General features: G+C 55.0%; 1 protein-coding gene across 1 annotated transcript; it reads right to left on the reverse strand.

The window, feature by feature from the left end:
- Nucleotides 1-279: 279 nt before the first annotated feature.
- On the reverse strand, nt 280-17186 carry Abcb8 (ATP binding cassette subfamily B member 8). Its single transcript, XM_076831961.2, has 16 exons — nt 17007-17186; nt 14287-14599; nt 13815-13970; nt 13644-13738; nt 13413-13518; nt 12392-12553; nt 12201-12286; nt 11951-12048; nt 11471-11576; nt 8045-8078; nt 7707-7843; nt 7441-7535; nt 7117-7250; nt 6153-6300; nt 3110-3360; nt 280-2487 (listed from the first exon to the last, which is right to left on the reverse strand). The coding sequence occupies exons 1-16, from the start codon at nt 17099-17101 to the stop codon at nt 2359-2361; spliced, it is 2145 nt and encodes a 714-aa protein (XP_076688076.2). The 5' UTR covers nt 17102-17186; the 3' UTR covers nt 280-2358.
- Nucleotides 17187-17876: the final 690 nt, after the last annotated feature.

Raw genomic sequence — 17876 nt, forward strand, 5'->3', positions numbered from 1 at the left:
ACTCAGAGCTGATGTCCACAAGGACTGTGCTAGCTGGCCTGCAGCAGGCAAGGGGTCAGGTCAAGTAGAAACGTTGTGGCCCAGCTCGGAGCTGCAGGGGTGGGTCTGGGAGCATCCACACAGGGGTCCTCATCAGTGTCAAGCTCTGTGCTAGTAAAATGCTCATCTACCCTTGATTGGGAAACTGCTCAACACTTCCCTGTGGATCTGAGAACATAGGCTTATCTCCATTAATTTACTGCAATTTATTTCTAATAAATTCCATCTTTGTCCAAAAAGCATTGTAGGCCACCAGATTTATTTATTCAGACTTCCAGCTGAGTAGGAAGCACACATTTCCACCAGCCAAATATGGCTGCACCATGCTGCAATGGCTCACAGGCTTTGGGGGGCAGGGGCCATCTCAGACTGAGTGGCACATGAAAGAGGTATAATACTTTGGAAGGGATGAGTGGATATGATGGCTTGTAGCACAGATGTGACCACTTTCCCAGGCTATTGCACTGTGTTTTTAAGTACTCTACTGTAGTTCATCCCATTTATCCTTGGAAAAGACTTTTCAAGACCAAGCATAGCCAGACTGTATCTCTGCAGAGTAGCTGGCACAGCAAGGTCAAGGTGAGCTTACAGGCCAGTGAGTGCAGATGCACAGCTCATCTGCCTGGCCATGGGGTTTCTCTAACTTCTCCAGGTGGTGGAAGGAGAGTAATTCTGGAAGAGCCATCTTGAAGCTGGGTGGCCTGGGCCTGGAGGTGGGATGGGAAACAGGAGCTGCCTAGCTTCCTGCCCTGTGAGGAAGGCATCAGGCAACAACCAGGCCTAGGGTTGGGCAGAGCAGAAGGGACCAGCTAGGATGCTGAGTCCCTGCCCAGGCTCTAGTTTAGAGGCCAAGCAACCTGGAGCCAGCCCTAAACTCTGCTCCCTGGACTGCAACCTCTGATCAGTCAGGAAGCAGCATACCAAACAAGGATGTTGGGGCCCTGGGGCTTTTGGATGGCTTGCCCCATAGTGGTATCTGGTCCTAAACCATGCCCACAGATGCTTCAAGTCCCAACTTGACTCCTGCACTCACACCTAAGCCACTGCTGCCTCTTTTACCTCATTTGTACACCACTGCTCCTGCCCCCTGAAAAATGGAAATACTTCTTTGCTGCAGGAAAAATGCAAAATGCTTGGCTGGTTCTGAAGGATAGCACAGGTACCCACTCTCCCCATGCCTCAGAGAGTGGGACTCTGTGGAGTCCTAGTCTGGATATGGCTAGACAAAGGAAGACCCTTAGTGGGAAGAGACAAGGGCAGCATCAAGGCAGGAGGCCACCAGCCCTGGGAGTAGATGAGGAGGACTGGTGCATCTGCAGCATCATAAGGACATAAGGTCCTGACTGCTTTTGGTTCTGGGCACCACTGCAGTCTAAGAGCCTTTCACAGTGCCTTTCTTGGACCCCTAGAAGCCAGCTGGGACCCAGAACTGTCTCACTCACAGCTTTGGGGCCATAAGCGCGTTTCTAGGGCTGTCGGCCTGTCCATCCCCTTCCAAGGTGAGGCCCCAAGCCATGTCCTCCATGAGCCTCCCCATGGCTTTGCACCAACTGCTCCCCGTGGGCACCACGGGCCCACTGAGCATGCTGGGTGTGCTGCAGGCCCCTGTCTCCTTCAAGCAGGAGGCTGGCTCACAGTCTCACCAGGTCAAAGACTCAAGTCACACAGGGACAGTAATAGTGTCCCACCCCTCTTACCCCAACCCATGTGGGCCCTGTTAAGCATCTGATCCCTTGGAGGTGGTGGGTAAAATCCAGATATTAAGACTGTGGTAATGGAGGAGAGGGTTGGAAAGGAGGATGTATGGAGGATGGACCAAGGGGAGGCTCTTCCTCTCAGGGTCAGAGAGGCAGCAGGGACTTTCCAGTGGAAGAGTCAGTCCCCAGTTTACGAAGTGAGATCCTAGCAGGAATGGGGAAGAGCTCAGGTCTGGATTCCCATACCTACTCTTGGGCTCTGAATTTTCAAAATTTCCTGGAGCTGGGGGTCCAGACAACTTCAGGCTGTTGGGTAGAGCTGGGGCAGAGAGAGGACAGAGCAGAAAGGCCTTGGGGATTCTGCCTCACCATGTGTAGCCCAAAGATTCTGTGCTCTGGCAGGAAGGCGGTGGCAGGCAGCAGGGGTGAGAGTGAGTGGGAGAGATACCACCCCCAGCCCAGCTGGTGGGCCTGGCTTTATTGTGAGTGGAGAGGCAGCAGTCACAGCCACACCTAGCATGCTGGCCCTCCAGGGGCCCAGTCCCTGGACAGCTCCCCCAGTTGAGCTGTTCCTGATGCTGGGCAGCAACCAGACCTCAGAGGGCCATTCTTAGGACTTGTGCTAGTGGTGCCTGGGGCCTCTGGGCTTCTCCCGAGATGAGCCTGGTGTTGGTGGGGTGTCCAGGGCCTGCCTCCGGATGAGCTCTGCATAGAGGCCACCCTTCTTCAGGAGCTCTTCGTGGGTCCCAGCCTGGAAGGGGGGAAGAAGGGCCTGAGGGTCACTCAACAGCATCACATTCAGAGTCCTGGGAGGGCTGGCCTTTATCAGTCATTGGGCTCCTGGTCACTTAAGCCAGTGATCTTCTGGGGACACTTGGAAAACACAGTCTAACCTGAAACGAACTGCCATTGCTGAGGACACAGCTGTTAATGCCCATCCCTCCTCCACAGGACCACGGAAGAATGTTGACTCTTCCCGTTAGCCCCCTCCCCTGCACTGAGTCTATGAGCCAAGCCCACAAGCTCTCTGAGGATCTGCTCCTAATGGTCCTATCAGAGTCCCTGGTGTAGCCTCTGCCCTCAGCCCTTGGGTGGCCAGCCCTGCCCTGGGCCCCACGCCTACCTCCAACAGATCTACTTTTCCCTTTAATCCTGGGAGCCTCTAATGAGCCTCTATGCCAGGGGACAGAGAAAGAAACCAAGGCCTCAAGAGGCCAGGGCTTGTGCAAGGGTGGGAACACCTGCATGTGTTGGGATTCTCCTTCCAGGACATGGGGCTGGGCCAGAGGAGTTGCTTCTCTATGCTGCCTGTTCCACCATCCATGGCTAGAGCCACCCTAACCCACTGCCCAACTCCCCAGACCCACACTGACCTCCCAGACCTGGCCATTGGCCATGACAATGATGCAGTGGGCTGCACGGACAGTGCTGAGCCGGTGGGCAATGACCAGCACAGTGCGGCCAGTGCTGGCTCGGTCTAGGGCCTCCTGTACCACCCGTTCAGATTCAGCATCCAGCGCACTGGTGGCCTCATCCAGGATCAGCACTGTGGGCTGCTTGATGAGGGCACGGGCAATGGCCACACGCTGCTTCTGGCCACCAGACAGGGTTGTGCCCCGCTCGCCTGCATAGGAAAACGATAAGGTGAAGGCCTGAAGTGATCCTCGGCTCCACACTTTGGAGTGTCAGGCAGAGAGGCACTGGGTCCTTCCTTAACGTCCCCCTAGTCCCTCTGGTCCCTCCCCAGAGTGTCCCTGACACGGCAATGCTTGTCCTGCCTCTCCAAGGGTCGGGTGTCATCTGTCGCTCCCTGGTCCCACATCCCTGTGCAAAGAAAGCAGTGTACACATGTGCACACCAACATGAGCGGTCAGCACAGAAGCCTCCTAGCACGCAAGGCCTCTGGGCCAGGCAGGTAGCCCTGCCCTGATGCTATAGCTCGAGCTGTCATCCTGGCCTCAGGGACTCCACTGCTGTGGGGACCTGCTAGGATCCAAGGAGACTCCAGGCATGGCGGCATTTGAAGGCCACAGGAGAGAGCAGAAGTGGCAGCTGGTGAGCCAAAAGGAACTGTGAGGTGATGGCAGGGTCTTGAATCAGTGAGGGGGCAGCTCTGAGAAGCCCACACGAGCAGGGAGCATGCCAGGTTCAGAGGCACAGGAGAGCACCACCCAGGGAGAGATGCCAGGGGCCCCCCACTCAGGGCAGTGCGGAGCCCAGTCATGTGGACACAGCTAGATTAGCAAGGTGGAATTTGACAGGTGGCTAAAGAAAGGTCTCAGCCCAGGGGCTGATGCTTGCTCAGACTAAAGAGCCAAGAGTCCAGTTTTCCCATCCTGAGAGGTGCTGATACATTCTGCAGCAGATCTAGCATGTGGGGCAGTAAACAGAGCCCCAGAGATGGAAAGGAGAAGACCTCTGGGGTGAACACCTAAAGCTGCAAGCCACCAGTGCACATGCTATTGTGCTGCTGCATGTCCCCTGAACCACCAGAGCCCTCTCCTGGGAAGTCAGAAGAAAGACCTGCACAAGACACCAACTGTTATGTTGATAGATGCTTCTTTTTGTGGGGGGAGGGTATGGGAGTGTGGGAGACCAACCTCGCACATAACTTGAGTTAACTCCCCTGCTGGGCGATGTGGCATCAGGCACCCATGCTGCTAGACTGCCCTGCTCTTCTAGGGTTTGAGTGACTGTCTTCTTGCCCGGGCTCCTCTTCCCTACAGCCCCATAGGTGGAGCTACGCTCACCTGTTCCTTTGTAATATAACCCCTTGTCCTGTTTAGGATACAATCTTCCATGGAAGTGCCTTGTGTGTATCCCCTTCTCTTACTGAAGTGGCACTCCCTTTCTCCACAGAAAAGCCTGCTTCACCATGGCTGATTTTAGGACTGTCAGCAAAAGAGTCCGTTGTAGATAAACTTCCTATTTTCATGTTGCCCTGTTTACTTGGCCACTGGCCGAGAAGATACCAGCACTCCAGGTACTGGGCACCCCCTTACTAGTTTTTCACAAACGTATCCAGGATAGTACTTTGTAGAAATGTGCAAACAAGGCCTCTGGCCTTGAGCTGGGCTTCACAGAGATGTCTACATTTTTAAGATAAGTTACAAATGGGCCCATGGTAACAGCTGGCAGGGGGAGGAAAGAAAGGGGAGATGAAGCTCACCCCTTCTCAGGTGCTGTCCTTGAAGAGTTAACTTGCCCAGAACAGTGAAAAAAAAGGCTGCTTTTATGTGAACTACTGCAGACTGGGAACTTCTGAGCCCCTCCCCTTACATGCTGGGTATAAAACTCTGAAACTCCCTGAACTCGGGGTTCAGGGGATTGATTGATGACAGCAAAGGCTGTACCCTCTGAACCTGGCTGCAGCCAAATAAAACTGTTTCCTGCTATCTTCGGTGCCTTGCCTCGTTTGTCCCTACAACATTACTGTGCCCTTGGGTGTGGCCTACCCAGGTGTCAGTCAACCTGCTGACAGTGGACATCGTAAAGATACTCAGCCCCCTGAAACCTGACCCCTTGGCTCATTTGAATAGCTTCCCTCAATAAAAGGGGTCAGCGCAATAAAAGGGGTCAGCACATGCTCTCTCTCGCTCTCTCTCTCTCTCTCTCTCTTCCTGCAGACCCTTAAGGTTAGAGGAGCTGTCACAGTGACTCCAAAGAAAAAGGTATTTGTGTCTCTCTCTTTTTTTTTAAATATTTATTTTTTAGGTGGAGATGGACACAACACAATGCCTTTATTTTTATGTGGTGCTTAGGATCAAACCCGGGTCCCGCCCATGCTAGGTGAGCGCTCTATCGCTGAACCACAATCCCAGCCCCCTATTTGTGTCTCTTGTGTGGTTATTTTGCGCAGCCCAGTTAGCCCAGTTTACCTGGAGTGACCATTGAGCCTTTCAGTTGCGAACAGAAACCCGGCATGGGAGATTGAACTCAGGGGCACTCGTCCACTGAGCCACATCCCCAGCCCCATTTTGTATTTTATTTAGAGACAGGGTCTCACTGAGCTGCTTAGTGCCTCACTTTTACTGAGGTTGGCTTTGAACTCACAATCATCCTGCCTCTGCCTCCCGAGCTACTGGCATTACAGGCGTGTACTACTACACCTGGCAGAGGGGACACTTTTAAACAGTAAGAAAAGAAGAACGAAACAGGAGCCAGAGGAGGGGGAAACAGTTATGAGGCAAGAGCCCCCCATCCTCTGGGCTTGGAATGTGGTAGGCTCTGTGAATCACTTGCATGGCCAGAGTCCTGTCTCTCACTCCCCGGTGCTCTGGCCCTCCGGAGTCCTGCCTGTCTCTGCAGCCCACATGGTCTGCTGTGCCTGAGCCACATGGGTCAAGACTTCCCAGCCCCCACAGAGCCTCATCACCATGGAGCCTTGCAGACCCCAGCAGGCGTCCTCCAACTCACCCACAATGGTGTCATAGCCCTGGGGGAAGCTGCTGATGAACTCATGGGCATTGGCTTCCCGTGCAGCTGCATATACCTCCTCGTCAGAAGCTTCCAGTTTTCCAAAGCGGATGTTCTCCATGATGGTCGTTCCAAACAGGACTGGCTCCTGGGGTGGGGACACAGAGACAGTGTCTACAGGAAGTCTCCCACTCTGCCCCAGTAGGAGTGCTTTATGCTGCTGAGCCACATCCCCAGCCCTTTTGTTTGTTGTTTGGAGACAGGGTCTTGATAAATTGTTTAAGGCCTCACTAAGTTGCTGAGGCTGGTCTCAAACTTGAGATCCTCCTGCCTCAGCCTCACTGGAGTGTGCCACCCTACCCAGTGAGACTCTGTTTGACTAGATCCCTTAGGGGTAACTTCGGGTGAGCCAGAAGTTCAAAGTCAGAGGTCAATCAAGTGAGAGCACAGTGGCCCATTAAGGGGAAGTAGAAGCGGGTGAACCCTGTGAAGTAGAGGTGGGAAGGGGCTGGGTGGCACGGCCAGCAGGCCTGGCAGTGATGGCAGCAGGAGGGTATTGCATTTGGCCCTCTCCTGAGGGGCTGGTCCTCATGGGATGCATGCTTTTTGTCCCAGCCCGCAAAGGAAGAGTGCCCCTCAAGGGGCTTAGTGGGTCGGTGCTGGCCCCCAGCAATCCCAGCCCCTCTGCTGCAGGATCCTAAAATGCCCGCCTGCTTAGACTGCTGTCAACAGAAGCAAAGTGTCCCCACCCTGGGAGACCAGTGCAGAGCTGCAGATGTCCAGGGCAGGGACACCTTGGATCCAGAGGACAACTAGGAATGGTGCAGAAGTCGAGGCCTCCTCAGGGGCAGCAGAGGGAGAGCGGGGGAAGGAAAGGCCTTGAGGACTGAGCAGGGGAGGCCCGGGAGGAGGGACTGGTGAGGGGAGCCCACCTGTGCTGCCCACACTAGCCTCTGGCCCATACCTGGCTGATGAAGCCCACCACCTGGCCCCGGAGCCAAGAGGGGTCCAGGGTGCGCAGGTCATGTCCATCCAGCATCACCACACCGGCCGTGGGGTCGTAGAAGCGCTCTAGCAGGGACGCCACTGTAGTCTTTCCTGAGAGTTTGGGGTTATGAGGGAGGAAGCCAAGGTCCAAGGAAAGAGGGACCCTAATGGCAGTGGGAGCTCCCCTGGCCCAGGGCAGGGCAAGGGGCCACTGAGAGCTGGGGTCTTGCTGCTCTTTTTGCTCCCAGCCCTGCTCCAAGTGGCTGCCACAGAAAGTCAGAGGGTGGGGGGCATCCCTTACCTCCCCCAGACTGGCCCACAAGGGCCACAATCTTGCCAGGGGGCAGCGTCAGGGTGAAGTCCTTGAGTACCTCAAAGCCAGGGCGGCAGGGGTAGCTGGGGGAGTCAAAGAGAACCCTGGTAACAGCAGGCTCCCAAGTCCCTTGGGGCCCCGCTCCCTCCTGAGGCACCTCGTTCACAGGGGCCTTCAGCCAAACACCCCACCCGGCTCCCCTCCAGTCTTCAGCCCAGAAAGGCCTGTCCCTGTGCCTGCTCACTGCCGCTGACCTGAAGCTGACGTTCTGGAACGTGATGGAGCCACGGAGATGCTCCTTGGGGATGCAGCAGCCCCCCGAGAGTGGGATACAGGGGCTCAGGGTCATGAATTCAAAGACACGGGCACCTGCACTGAGCCCCCGCACTACCTGTGGAGGAATCCAGAGTTTGTGTGTAGGGGCTCCCAGGAAAGGATGCCCCTGGGTGCTGGGGTTTGGGGACAGCATTTCTGGTGCCCCCACTGCAGGACATGGAGCCAGGATGTGACCTAGTTGTCAGGAACCCTCTCTAGTTACCCGTCCACAGGTGATGAATGGGACTCAGTCCATATCCCAGTGTCGCCCACTCACCTGACCAAACAGGACAGAGAGGTTGGCCATGGACCTGCGGACAGAGGAGAGGTTGGAGGAAGTGGCGACAAGAGCCGGTGAAAGGTGAAGGACAGGGAGGCTTGAGGTCAAGTGCAGTGAGGTCCCTGACATCTGGAGCTGCAAGAACCCTGCAATCCGGTGACACAGGTCACCAAGCCTTGCTTCCCTCCTTGGCTGCATGCAACTGTCAGCCTATCCTAGGTCCTCGGAGGGAGGCTCCAGGAGCAAGGGACATGGAATAAAGACCCAGAGCCTCAGTTGGGAGTCTCTATGCTGCCCTGGCCTGCGGGGTGAAGTCAGCTCAAAGTGAGGGATGACGTGAGTCTTCGAGGAAGAAGCCCCAGCTGAGCCCATGACTTGTGGCCTTGGCCATGAAGACACAGATGCCTTTGACAGAGATCAAGGTGATATGGCTCACGAGGGGAGGTCACATCTAACATTAGACTCCCGGGGAGGCAATGACTTATGTTAAAAAACATGTGGAAAAAAAAGTAGAATCCACAGAGAAAGAAAACAGAAGACACCGGCCACAGGGGGATCTTGGGGGAGACCCCAAAGTTCCCTGACAAAATTTTTACTGTGGGCCAAATTTCCACTGCCGGTGTGTATGTGGAGGAGATGGGCCTGTGTGTTTATCTGTCTAGACAGTGGGTGGCCTTTGTCTTGCCAGGGCTGGGCACAGGGCTGGCTGGCTGCTGTGAGCTGGGGGAAGATGAGTCAAGTCTTAGTCACGGGTCCCTGAACGGCCTGGCCAACCCGTGACAATGTGTGTGCCACTGTGTACTCAGGGTCCTTCCTAAGAAGGGGAAAGACTGACTCCCCAGGACTCTTGGCCTGCAGGACTCACTTCAACCAGTGCTGGGGTGGGGGTGGGAGGAGCCCCCAAACCCTCCAGGGCACAGCTCTGTCAGGCTCAGCCCTTGCCAAAGGGAGTGGGGAGGCCTTGGCAGGGAAGAGCCAACCCAGTGAGCTATCTGTTGATGAGGTGGAAGAACGGCTCCACAGAGATCTGGAAGCCATTAGGGCCTGGCAAAGGGGCTACTGCAACTGAAATCCAAGACGCGCATGACTCATAGGCGTGCAATGACCTTGCGCTCAGGGATGCCGCAGGATGCAGACCACGTGCTCTGCCCAGGTGGGTCCTGGCCCCAACTGCGGTCTGTCTGGGCGCCACCCCATCTCTGCCCAAAAGAACACTTCAGATGGGGTGCAAGGTGGGGGCTACACTGCTCTGCTCCTCCCTCCCTCTGGACCCAGCACTGACACCTGTGCCCTTGGTGGCCCAACAGGACTCGGGAGGAAACAGCAGCTTCCTGAAGGCCATTCTTCAGAAGCAGGCAGGGACCCTTGGGACAACACAGACTGTCTCCCTGGGCAGTCCTGTGGCTATTACACAATCCTGCTGAATGGCCGGCTGGGCAGTGCAGTGGGGAGATGAGGAGACTCCTCAGGCTAGGAAGGGGAAGGGGCTTTGGGAGCAGGGTCAGGGCTGATTTTCTTAAGGGAGCCAGTGGGTTTCTTATGGGTCCCCAGGTGAATCAGCACGGGGTGCCAGCCCTGGGAACCCCGGGAGCCAGAGGGGACACCTCAAGCCCCGCCTCTCCCATAATCAGAGCATCTTTGGGTCCTGAAGCCACCAGGGAGCAGTGAAGGAGGGATGAAGCTCTCTAGAACCGGAGGGTCTGAACATGGCTGGCTCAGGGAAAACAGAGCAGAAACAGGGCCAGGGTTCCCGCTGCTGCAGGAGAGGATGTAATGTGCTGTGGGATGTGCATCTGGGGCCAAGATGGGCGTTCTGTCTGGGGTGAGCATGGGAGCTGCCCTATCCCTTCTCTGGTTTGGCCTCACTTCCCTCAAGGCACTTAGCTCAGGGCTGAAGGGTTCTCTAGGAAGCTGTGGACCTAGAGCAGTGACAAAGAGGACTCCAGGCATGGGGGGGCACCACCAGATCAGGAGCGCCATCTCTGGAAGGAGTCAGGGGCCAATGCAGGGAGAATGCGGAGGACCTAGGGTGATGTGGTTGCAGATAACACAGGTCTTCACTCTTTAATTATTTATTAGGACATACTCACTCTTTAATTATTGATCACAACATGTATTTATGTGCAGGCCATGTGTGGGAGAAAGCAAAGAAAGCAGCGGTAGGAGCTGCTCATGTTGAGCCGGGAGAGGGAAGGGCCTGGCAGGACTGTGGTTTGTCTGGTGGTTGAGGAGGCTGATGGGCTCCAGGCTGCCTCACAGGGCAGACGGGGTCAAGTGGAGCAGGGAGTTTCAGACCAGTGAGAAATGACAAGACATAGGTTGAAGTCTGCAGGGGCAGAGGGTCCACTTCTCATCCCAGGGAATGGTGACAATGGGGGCAGCTCTTAAAAACCTTGTGGAGTGGCTCAGGAGGCTGAGGCAGGAGGATCTCAAGTTCAAAGCCAGTTTCAGCAACTTAGTGAGGCCCTAAGCAACTTAGCGAGACCCTGTCTCTAAATAAAATACAAAACAGGGCTGGGAATGTGGCTCATTCAGCTTAAGTGCTCCTGGGTTCAATTCCTAGTACCAAGGGAAAAAAAATAACCAAAAAACTTGTGGAGGATGGTCTAGCCACCAGGGAATACCAATCAGCTTCAAAACAGAAAGTGAGGAAACTTGCGCACCCTCTAGGCTCAAGCAGCCAGTCACAAAGGATGGAAGCTGCATGACTGCACTTCTGTGAGGTTCCCAGAGTGGCCAGAGTCAGAGAGCAGGGTGCCAGGCTGGGGAGGGAGGCCGGAGAGTGGCCCTCAACGGGTTCAGTCTCACTTTTGTGAGATGACAAAGTTTTGGAGATGGGGGCTGGTGATGGCTGCACAAGCTTGCACTTCAACGGGGCAAGGGCAAGGACATCTACCTCATGTGGATTCCACCACACGAACCATTTTTAAAATCTGTCAAGGGGGCGCCATGGCTGTGGCTGTGGCTTAGCGACAGAGCACTCGCCTTGCACCTGTGAGGCCCTGGGTTTGACCCTCAGCACCACATAAAAATAAATAAATAAAGGTATGTGTCCGCCTACAACTAAATATATATATATATTTATACACACACACACACACGTCTGTCAAGGATGCTTGTGAATGGCCTGGAAAGCTGAAGATACCAACAGCCTTCGAGAATGGAGCCAGTGAGTCGGCTGGAGGGCTGGGACCCTCCAGCCTGTGCTCCTTTCCACGAACTTGCTTTCGCCACGTCCACACCCCCAGATATCACTGAGCCTTGGTTGTGGGCCCAACATCAGCCCAAAGTCATGGGTGGGGAGCTGGGAAGGCCTGGGGCTGGACTACAGTCCTCCAGAGCATGCTGGCATCCCGGGTCTTGCCAGACAGGGCACTGGAGGGGTCAGGGGGCATCTTAGGGATGGGGACAGCCCTCACTCACCTCTGCACCGTTTGGGAGGCCACCAGGAAGGACATGAGGTCTCCCCCTGTCAGCTGCTGTCCAGCCACAAGGGAGCCCCCAACAAACAGGGTGCCCAGGACCATGCCTGTATGGGAAGGGGACAAACAGTGAGGAAGAAAGTGGCAAGTGACAACAAATGAATTTGGCCCGTTAGTCCCGACTCCTAGCCCTGCTCAGTCACTAGCTGATGGGGGAATCTAGGCAGAGTGGTCTCAGCCTCGATCTCCTCCTCTGCAAACAAGCAGGCAGGCGCCCCCTCCAAGCTCCCTTCTGGGCAGTCCTGCAACAACACACCCACCACCCTCCCGCCACCCACAAGTGTCATCAGCTGGAGAACCTGATAAACGAAGGCGCTGGATGGATGCCCCAAGAGCATGGCAGGGGAGCGCAACTCTCACCTATCTCTGCTCCTCCCTTGGCCACAAACCCATGTCCCCTCCCTAGGCAGGCCCCACTCACAGTTGAATGCAATGTTGGAAAGCCCTTGGAACAAAGCAATGCCTGTGCCCAGCTCCTCTGCCTTACAGCGGCAGCTCTCCAGCTCTGCTCTGTAGCGTCTGGGGAGAGGCCAGGCCAGGCACTTAGGGCGCAGCTGGGCAGGGTGTGGAAGGGGTAGGTGTGCATGGGAGGACAGCTGGGCCGGGTGTGGGAAAGGGTAGGTGTGCGTGGGAGACGCTCTGGTTCTGTGCTCCACCCTCCCAGGACTCACTCCTCTTCCCGCGGCTCCATGGCGAAGGCTCGAACCGTCCGCACATTGCCCAGGGCCTCATCCGCTACGCCTGTTGCTCTGGCAACCTGCATTGAGACCGGGACACAGGGAGTCAGGTTGGAAACAGGAGGAGTGACAGAACAGATCAGAGAATGGGAGGAAACAAGGGGACACCCAGGGGATTCCAGTACCTGCTCCTGACACTGGCGAGACAATTTGCGGAGACCTGAGCCCATCAGGGTGCCAACGCCCATCAGGGCAGGTGTGGCAATCATCAGCAGCAACGTGAGGCGTGTGGACAGCATGGACAGGGACACCAGGCAGCCAGCCACCTGGGTGCAGCTGCGCAGCCCCTGTGAGAAGGAAGGGGGGACAATCCAGCAGCAGAAGCAGGACATGGGATTCATGCTCACTCACCAGGCCCAGGACACCAGAGGCCATGTGGCACTCCTCAGTCACCAAACATAACCCCTCTGGATGAGCTGGGGTCAACCAGCAGGCAGGAAGGGCTGGGTCAGAACGGCATGGACTATGCCATTTCCCCCCAGAAAGATGTTTGCTTCTCTTCCTGTTCCAGAAATCAAACTACGAGAATCACAAGGGGATATGTCCCCCTGACAGTCATGGGCCAGTGTCATAACCCAGAGGCCAGAGTGATGGAGGGGTGGATAATGGGAAGATGTCAGTGTGTAGTAAATAGAAACTGCAAGAGCTCAATGCTGGCCAGAGATTGGCACCCTGGGGACGGGCAGGCCATGTGAGTCTGCTCCTATGGGGAAAGGGTCTGGTCCAAGTCCTCAGGAAGGCTTTCTAGGGGAGGAAGGATTTTTTTTTTAGTACTGGAAACTGAACCCAGAGGGGCTTTACTACTGAGCCACGTCCCTAGCTCTACTTATACTTTTTTAAATTTAAAGAAAAGGTCTCAAAATAAGTTGCTTAGGGTATCACTGAACTGTTGAGGCTGGCCTTGAACTCCTGCCTCGGTCTCCAGTGTCACTGGGATTACAGGCATGGGCCACCCACCCACCGGGAGGACTTCAGCCTATGCTGACTGTGCGCTGCCTCAGCACCTCCCAGCCATAGACTTCTGTATTCTCTCACCCACACCCTCCTGGGCAGTAGTGAGCACTGGCTGTGGACCCAACATCAGTCAGAAGTCAGGGCTGGGACAGACCGGGCTGGCCTCATGAGTCCCATGGGGTGAGCACTGACCTGGGAGATGACGAGCTTGAAGGAAGATTTAAACTCCTGCACATCAGTTGTCAGTCGGCTCACCAGCTGCCCAGTCTTTTTGGCATCAAAGAAAGCAATGTCTTGTCTGGTGGTGGAACATAGGGGCAGCAGGTGGGGGGAAGGAGGAAGACGTTGGTCCAGGATGCAACTCACCCCAGATCCTCCCCTGGGCTATCAGTCACCCTAGCCCACACCCTGTGTCTAAAGTACCGAAGCAGTGAGCTGAAAAGGGCCTTCCGCATGTCCACGGCCATGCGCTCGCCAATATAGGACAGCAATACCAGGTACCCGAAGGTCAGCAGTCCCTATGAGAGAGGCCAGTGCAGTTAGGGAGGACCCAGAAAGGCTTCACTGTGCCCTGGGCCCTCCCCCCTGCAGTACCTGGATGCCGTAGAGGACAAGCAGCTGTGTGCTTATCTTCCGGGACTCAGACACGAAGCTCCCCACATGATCCCTTGTGTACTTGGCCACGATCTCTACCAGCTGGCCCAGGAGCAGGGGGATCTGCACATTCACCAGCGCTGCACCCAAAGCTAGCTAGAGGGGGGCAAGGCAGAGTAGACAGACACTTAGAGAGAGGGGCCACTCTCCCTCACCAGCCCTGACCCTGCCCTTTCTCTCCCACAGCAGTGCCTCTTTGAGAGTTAAAGCCCAGGCTTCCAGCCCCACTGCATCCCTCTATCCTACAAACCAGGCTACCAAGGTCTTCTGGATGTCCTCAGACCCTGGGGCACCAAGGCAACACTTGCTGCTTCTGATGAAAGAATGCTGTCCCTGCTCTGGCTTAGGGCTTCTGCAAATCCCTTCCTGGGTCCTTTTTCTCCCCAGTATGAAACAGCAGGGAAAGCCTCACCACGATGGCTGCACCCAGGACCAGCACATGAGGGCGCAGAAACTGCCAGAAGAGCTTCCAGTTAAAGTGGGACTCCACAACACGGGGTGAGGGGCAGGCGGGCAGGGCCTCTTCTGCCTCACATAGTGCCACAAGGCAGAGGCGGGGGTGCTTGTAGAGCACTGCAGAGCCCAGCAAGGCTCCCCCACCCCAGCACCAGGCAGAGGGGCTCCGGCTGAGAGTTGGTAGGGCTTGAGGGAGGTGGGCCCGGAGCTGTGACCGCAGCTGGGACACGGCCCTGAGGAGGGAGGTACTGAGGCGGCCATCTGGGGACCTGCAGGGACAGAAGGTCATTGGTGGCTGAGGACCTAGTCATCCATCTTTCAACTGACCAACAAATCCCTGATCTCTGGCTGAGCTTCCTAGAAGCAGAATTTCCTTTTCTTTTTAGCTCCTGACACTGCCTTTTTCTGGGCTGTTTTTAAAGATTTATTTTTCAGACAAGGTCTCACAATGTTGTCCTGAATGGCCAGGAACTCCAGGGCTCAAGCAATCCTGCCTCAGCTTCCAAGTAGCAGGAGCCACAGGTGTGCACCACCATGCTAGGTTCTTAGCTCCTGAGACAAATGTACACAGTGACATGGCTAAGGAATGCGATGGCTGAGCATAAGTCAGACCTTAAAAGTGTTCTTCCCCTGCATGGTCTCCCAGGCAACACCTTCAGTAAGGCCCCTTCAGCCTTCAAGGGCACCAACCCAGGTCTGTGCTGGTCTCCAGGACTGTCCTTTCCCAATCACAGCATGTCAGGGCTGGAGGGCACATAATAATGGCAGCTAGTTTACAGCACTCCTTTTCCAGTCCTTTTCTGGCTTAGGGCTTCTGCAAACCCCTTCCTGGGTCCTTTTTCTCCCCAGTATGAAACAGCAGGGACAGCCTCACCATGATGGCTGCACCCAGGACCAGCACATGGGGGGCACAGGTGAGGTCCAGAAATCCTCCATGAGTAAGAATCCGAGGTTACCAGCAAGGTGAGCTCCTGCTCTGCATGGGACACTGTGTTGCTCATAGTGGGGATGGCAGATATGACCCCTGCAGCACTGACAAGGGTCCACTGCCTTTGCCACTTGCCTCCCTGGGAGATGCCCTTACTCTCATTGATGATGAAAAAAATCCATGTGAGTTGAGAATTAAAATTGGGACTCCACAATGCTGGGCATGGAATAGGCAGGAGGGGCCTCGTCTGTCTAATGCAGCGCCACAAGCCAGAGGCAGAGATGTCCCCAGGCAGCAGCACTAGGACAAGAGGGGAACTCTGGTTCTGGTTCCAGAATCCAGGCTCATTCTACTCTGCCAAGTGTGCCATGCTCAAGCTGTGCATAGCAGGACCAGGAAGGGACCCAAGTCTTCTGGCTTATTGCACTCCATCACCCTATCTCCCCTCCTAGGCCTAGAGTGCCATGTGTGACAATGCATGAAGGGAAAGAGCTAGATGCTCCCCTCTCCCGCCACTCCCAAATTGGCTGATGGAAAAAACAGGAAAACAAAAATCCAAAAAATTATAATAGATGTTGAGCAAATGTTTTTTGTGCGCACACATGTCCTCATTAGAAATATAGGACCGTCTGGCCTGACCACTGCAATGTTTTACATTGCAATCCAGTACAATGCCCCCAAACAACCCAGTACAGTAAATATATATGTTTGCCACAAAAAAATGGAAGATTTAACAAAATAATCCTTTCCATTATTTTTAAATGTGTATTTTGTTATATTCATTTTTAAATGGTCCTGATTACTAAATTCATTTCATGATCTATTGAAAATCACTGACTAAAGCGCTCACATATACTTGGATATTCTTTGATGTCTTTCCTTGGATTTCCTTCTGGTTTAGATAATACCAACACCCTTACTCTTTCCCACAGACTGTTTTCAAACTGTTTAATAATTTATCATGGCTACTTTCAGCTTCTCTCATCTTCTCCAGACTCTAAGAAGGGCTCCACAGTTGCCAAGAATCGGTGGGTTGCTTCCCAGCACCAGTACTTCTAGCGATAACTAGCGGGGGCCTCTTGCACTCCCTGCATCAATCAGATGAACTTTCCAGATGACACAGCTCCACGGGCAGCCCTTGGCGATCTTTTTTGCTGTTCCACCCTCAGGTTATTCACTGCAGAATGGAGGGCATCAGTGCCTCCTCACAAAGCATTTACATGCAACATGTAGTTTCCAAATCATTGCTTATTTCTCACCCACCCCTCTCTCTGGACCAACGCCTGTGGAGTGTTTGACCAAGAACGAGTTACAGGTAGACCCCTGATTCCTGCTGAACGCCTCCAGCTCCAAGAACCACTTTCGATCGGCTCACTCTGAATCTTGGAAACATCTCGACTCTAACAACTATTTTTGTCTAAATTGCTAGATTAATTCGGAAAGGGAGAACCGGGGCTAGGAGTGGCGCCCCCTGGTGGGCAGTGTGACAGGGGCGTGGCCACTGACCCGGAGCCGGCTGGGTTCAGCCGACGCGCAGACGCAGGCTTGAGGAGCCTCCTGCTGGCGCGGGGACAGAAGCTATAAATAATTGAGGACAACTCCCAGGGGAGTGATATTCCACCCCCGGTCGCACAGCCTACAACTCCCAGCAGGCCCCGCGCGAGCCCGGGGACTCCATCTCCCGGCGCGCCCCACGCCCCGCCGGCCTGTCAATGGCTCGCGCTCCAAGCAGCTTTGTCCCTTCTTACCTGACGGCCGAGAAAGTCTGGAATCGAAAGGATGGTAGCGACCTGCCTGGGACAGGACCGCCCCGAATCCCGACCCGAAATAAGTGCACCAACATGCTGGGGCAGGAAGACCGGAGCAGCCGGCAACAACAGTTTCACCCTTATCCCACCGAGGGCTCCATGTTGGCTCCAGCCCCCATCCCGACAGCCTCCTCGCGCCTCGGCGCTGACTGGTGGAAAGAGACATCAATTTTACTGCAAGCTATGATTGGAGCAAACGATGACAGCCCTCTTCCTTCTGGGACTGTAATTGGATAGGGTCGTCTAATAGCCCGCCTCCCAGCCGTGGGCGGGGCCGTGTGGGAAAGGGCTCTGCCTCTTGCCCCGGGCTCTAGTCCGCTGGGTGAGTGGTAGGGAGGCCGGCCCTCCCACCTGGGTGATGTGCAGAGTAACGTGTCAGCTGACCTCGGGCGGTTTTCCTCTGGATATTCCTGACGATCTCCAGATGTCTCCCGTCCAGATGTCCTGGGGTCTCTAGGGAGTGTACAGCGCTGCTTCTGGAGTGGGGCAGGCTGGGGGCGGGGAGCGAATGAGCAAAAAATCGACCGTGGGAGTTAAAAACAAAAACAAACGAAAGGCCAGAGTCGGATGCGGTGGCGCACGCCTGGAATCCCAGTTACTCAGGAGGCTGAGGCAGGAAGATCGCAAATTCGAGGACAACCTTGGCAACTTAGTGATGACTGTCTCAAATAAAAAAATAAAATGCAAATGTTTCCCCACGTGTGGCAATCCCTGGGACACTCCTTCTTCTCAATTATTGAGAACTTCTAGTATGGAGGTCCTGAAGTTTATCAGACCCATCTCCTAAACAGCCGGGTCTGAGCGACTTGC

This window comes from Callospermophilus lateralis, chromosome 1, assembly GCF_048772815.1.
Source record: "Callospermophilus lateralis isolate mCalLat2 chromosome 1, mCalLat2.hap1, whole genome shotgun sequence".
Lineage (NCBI taxonomy): Eukaryota > Metazoa > Chordata > Mammalia > Rodentia > Sciuridae > Callospermophilus > Callospermophilus lateralis.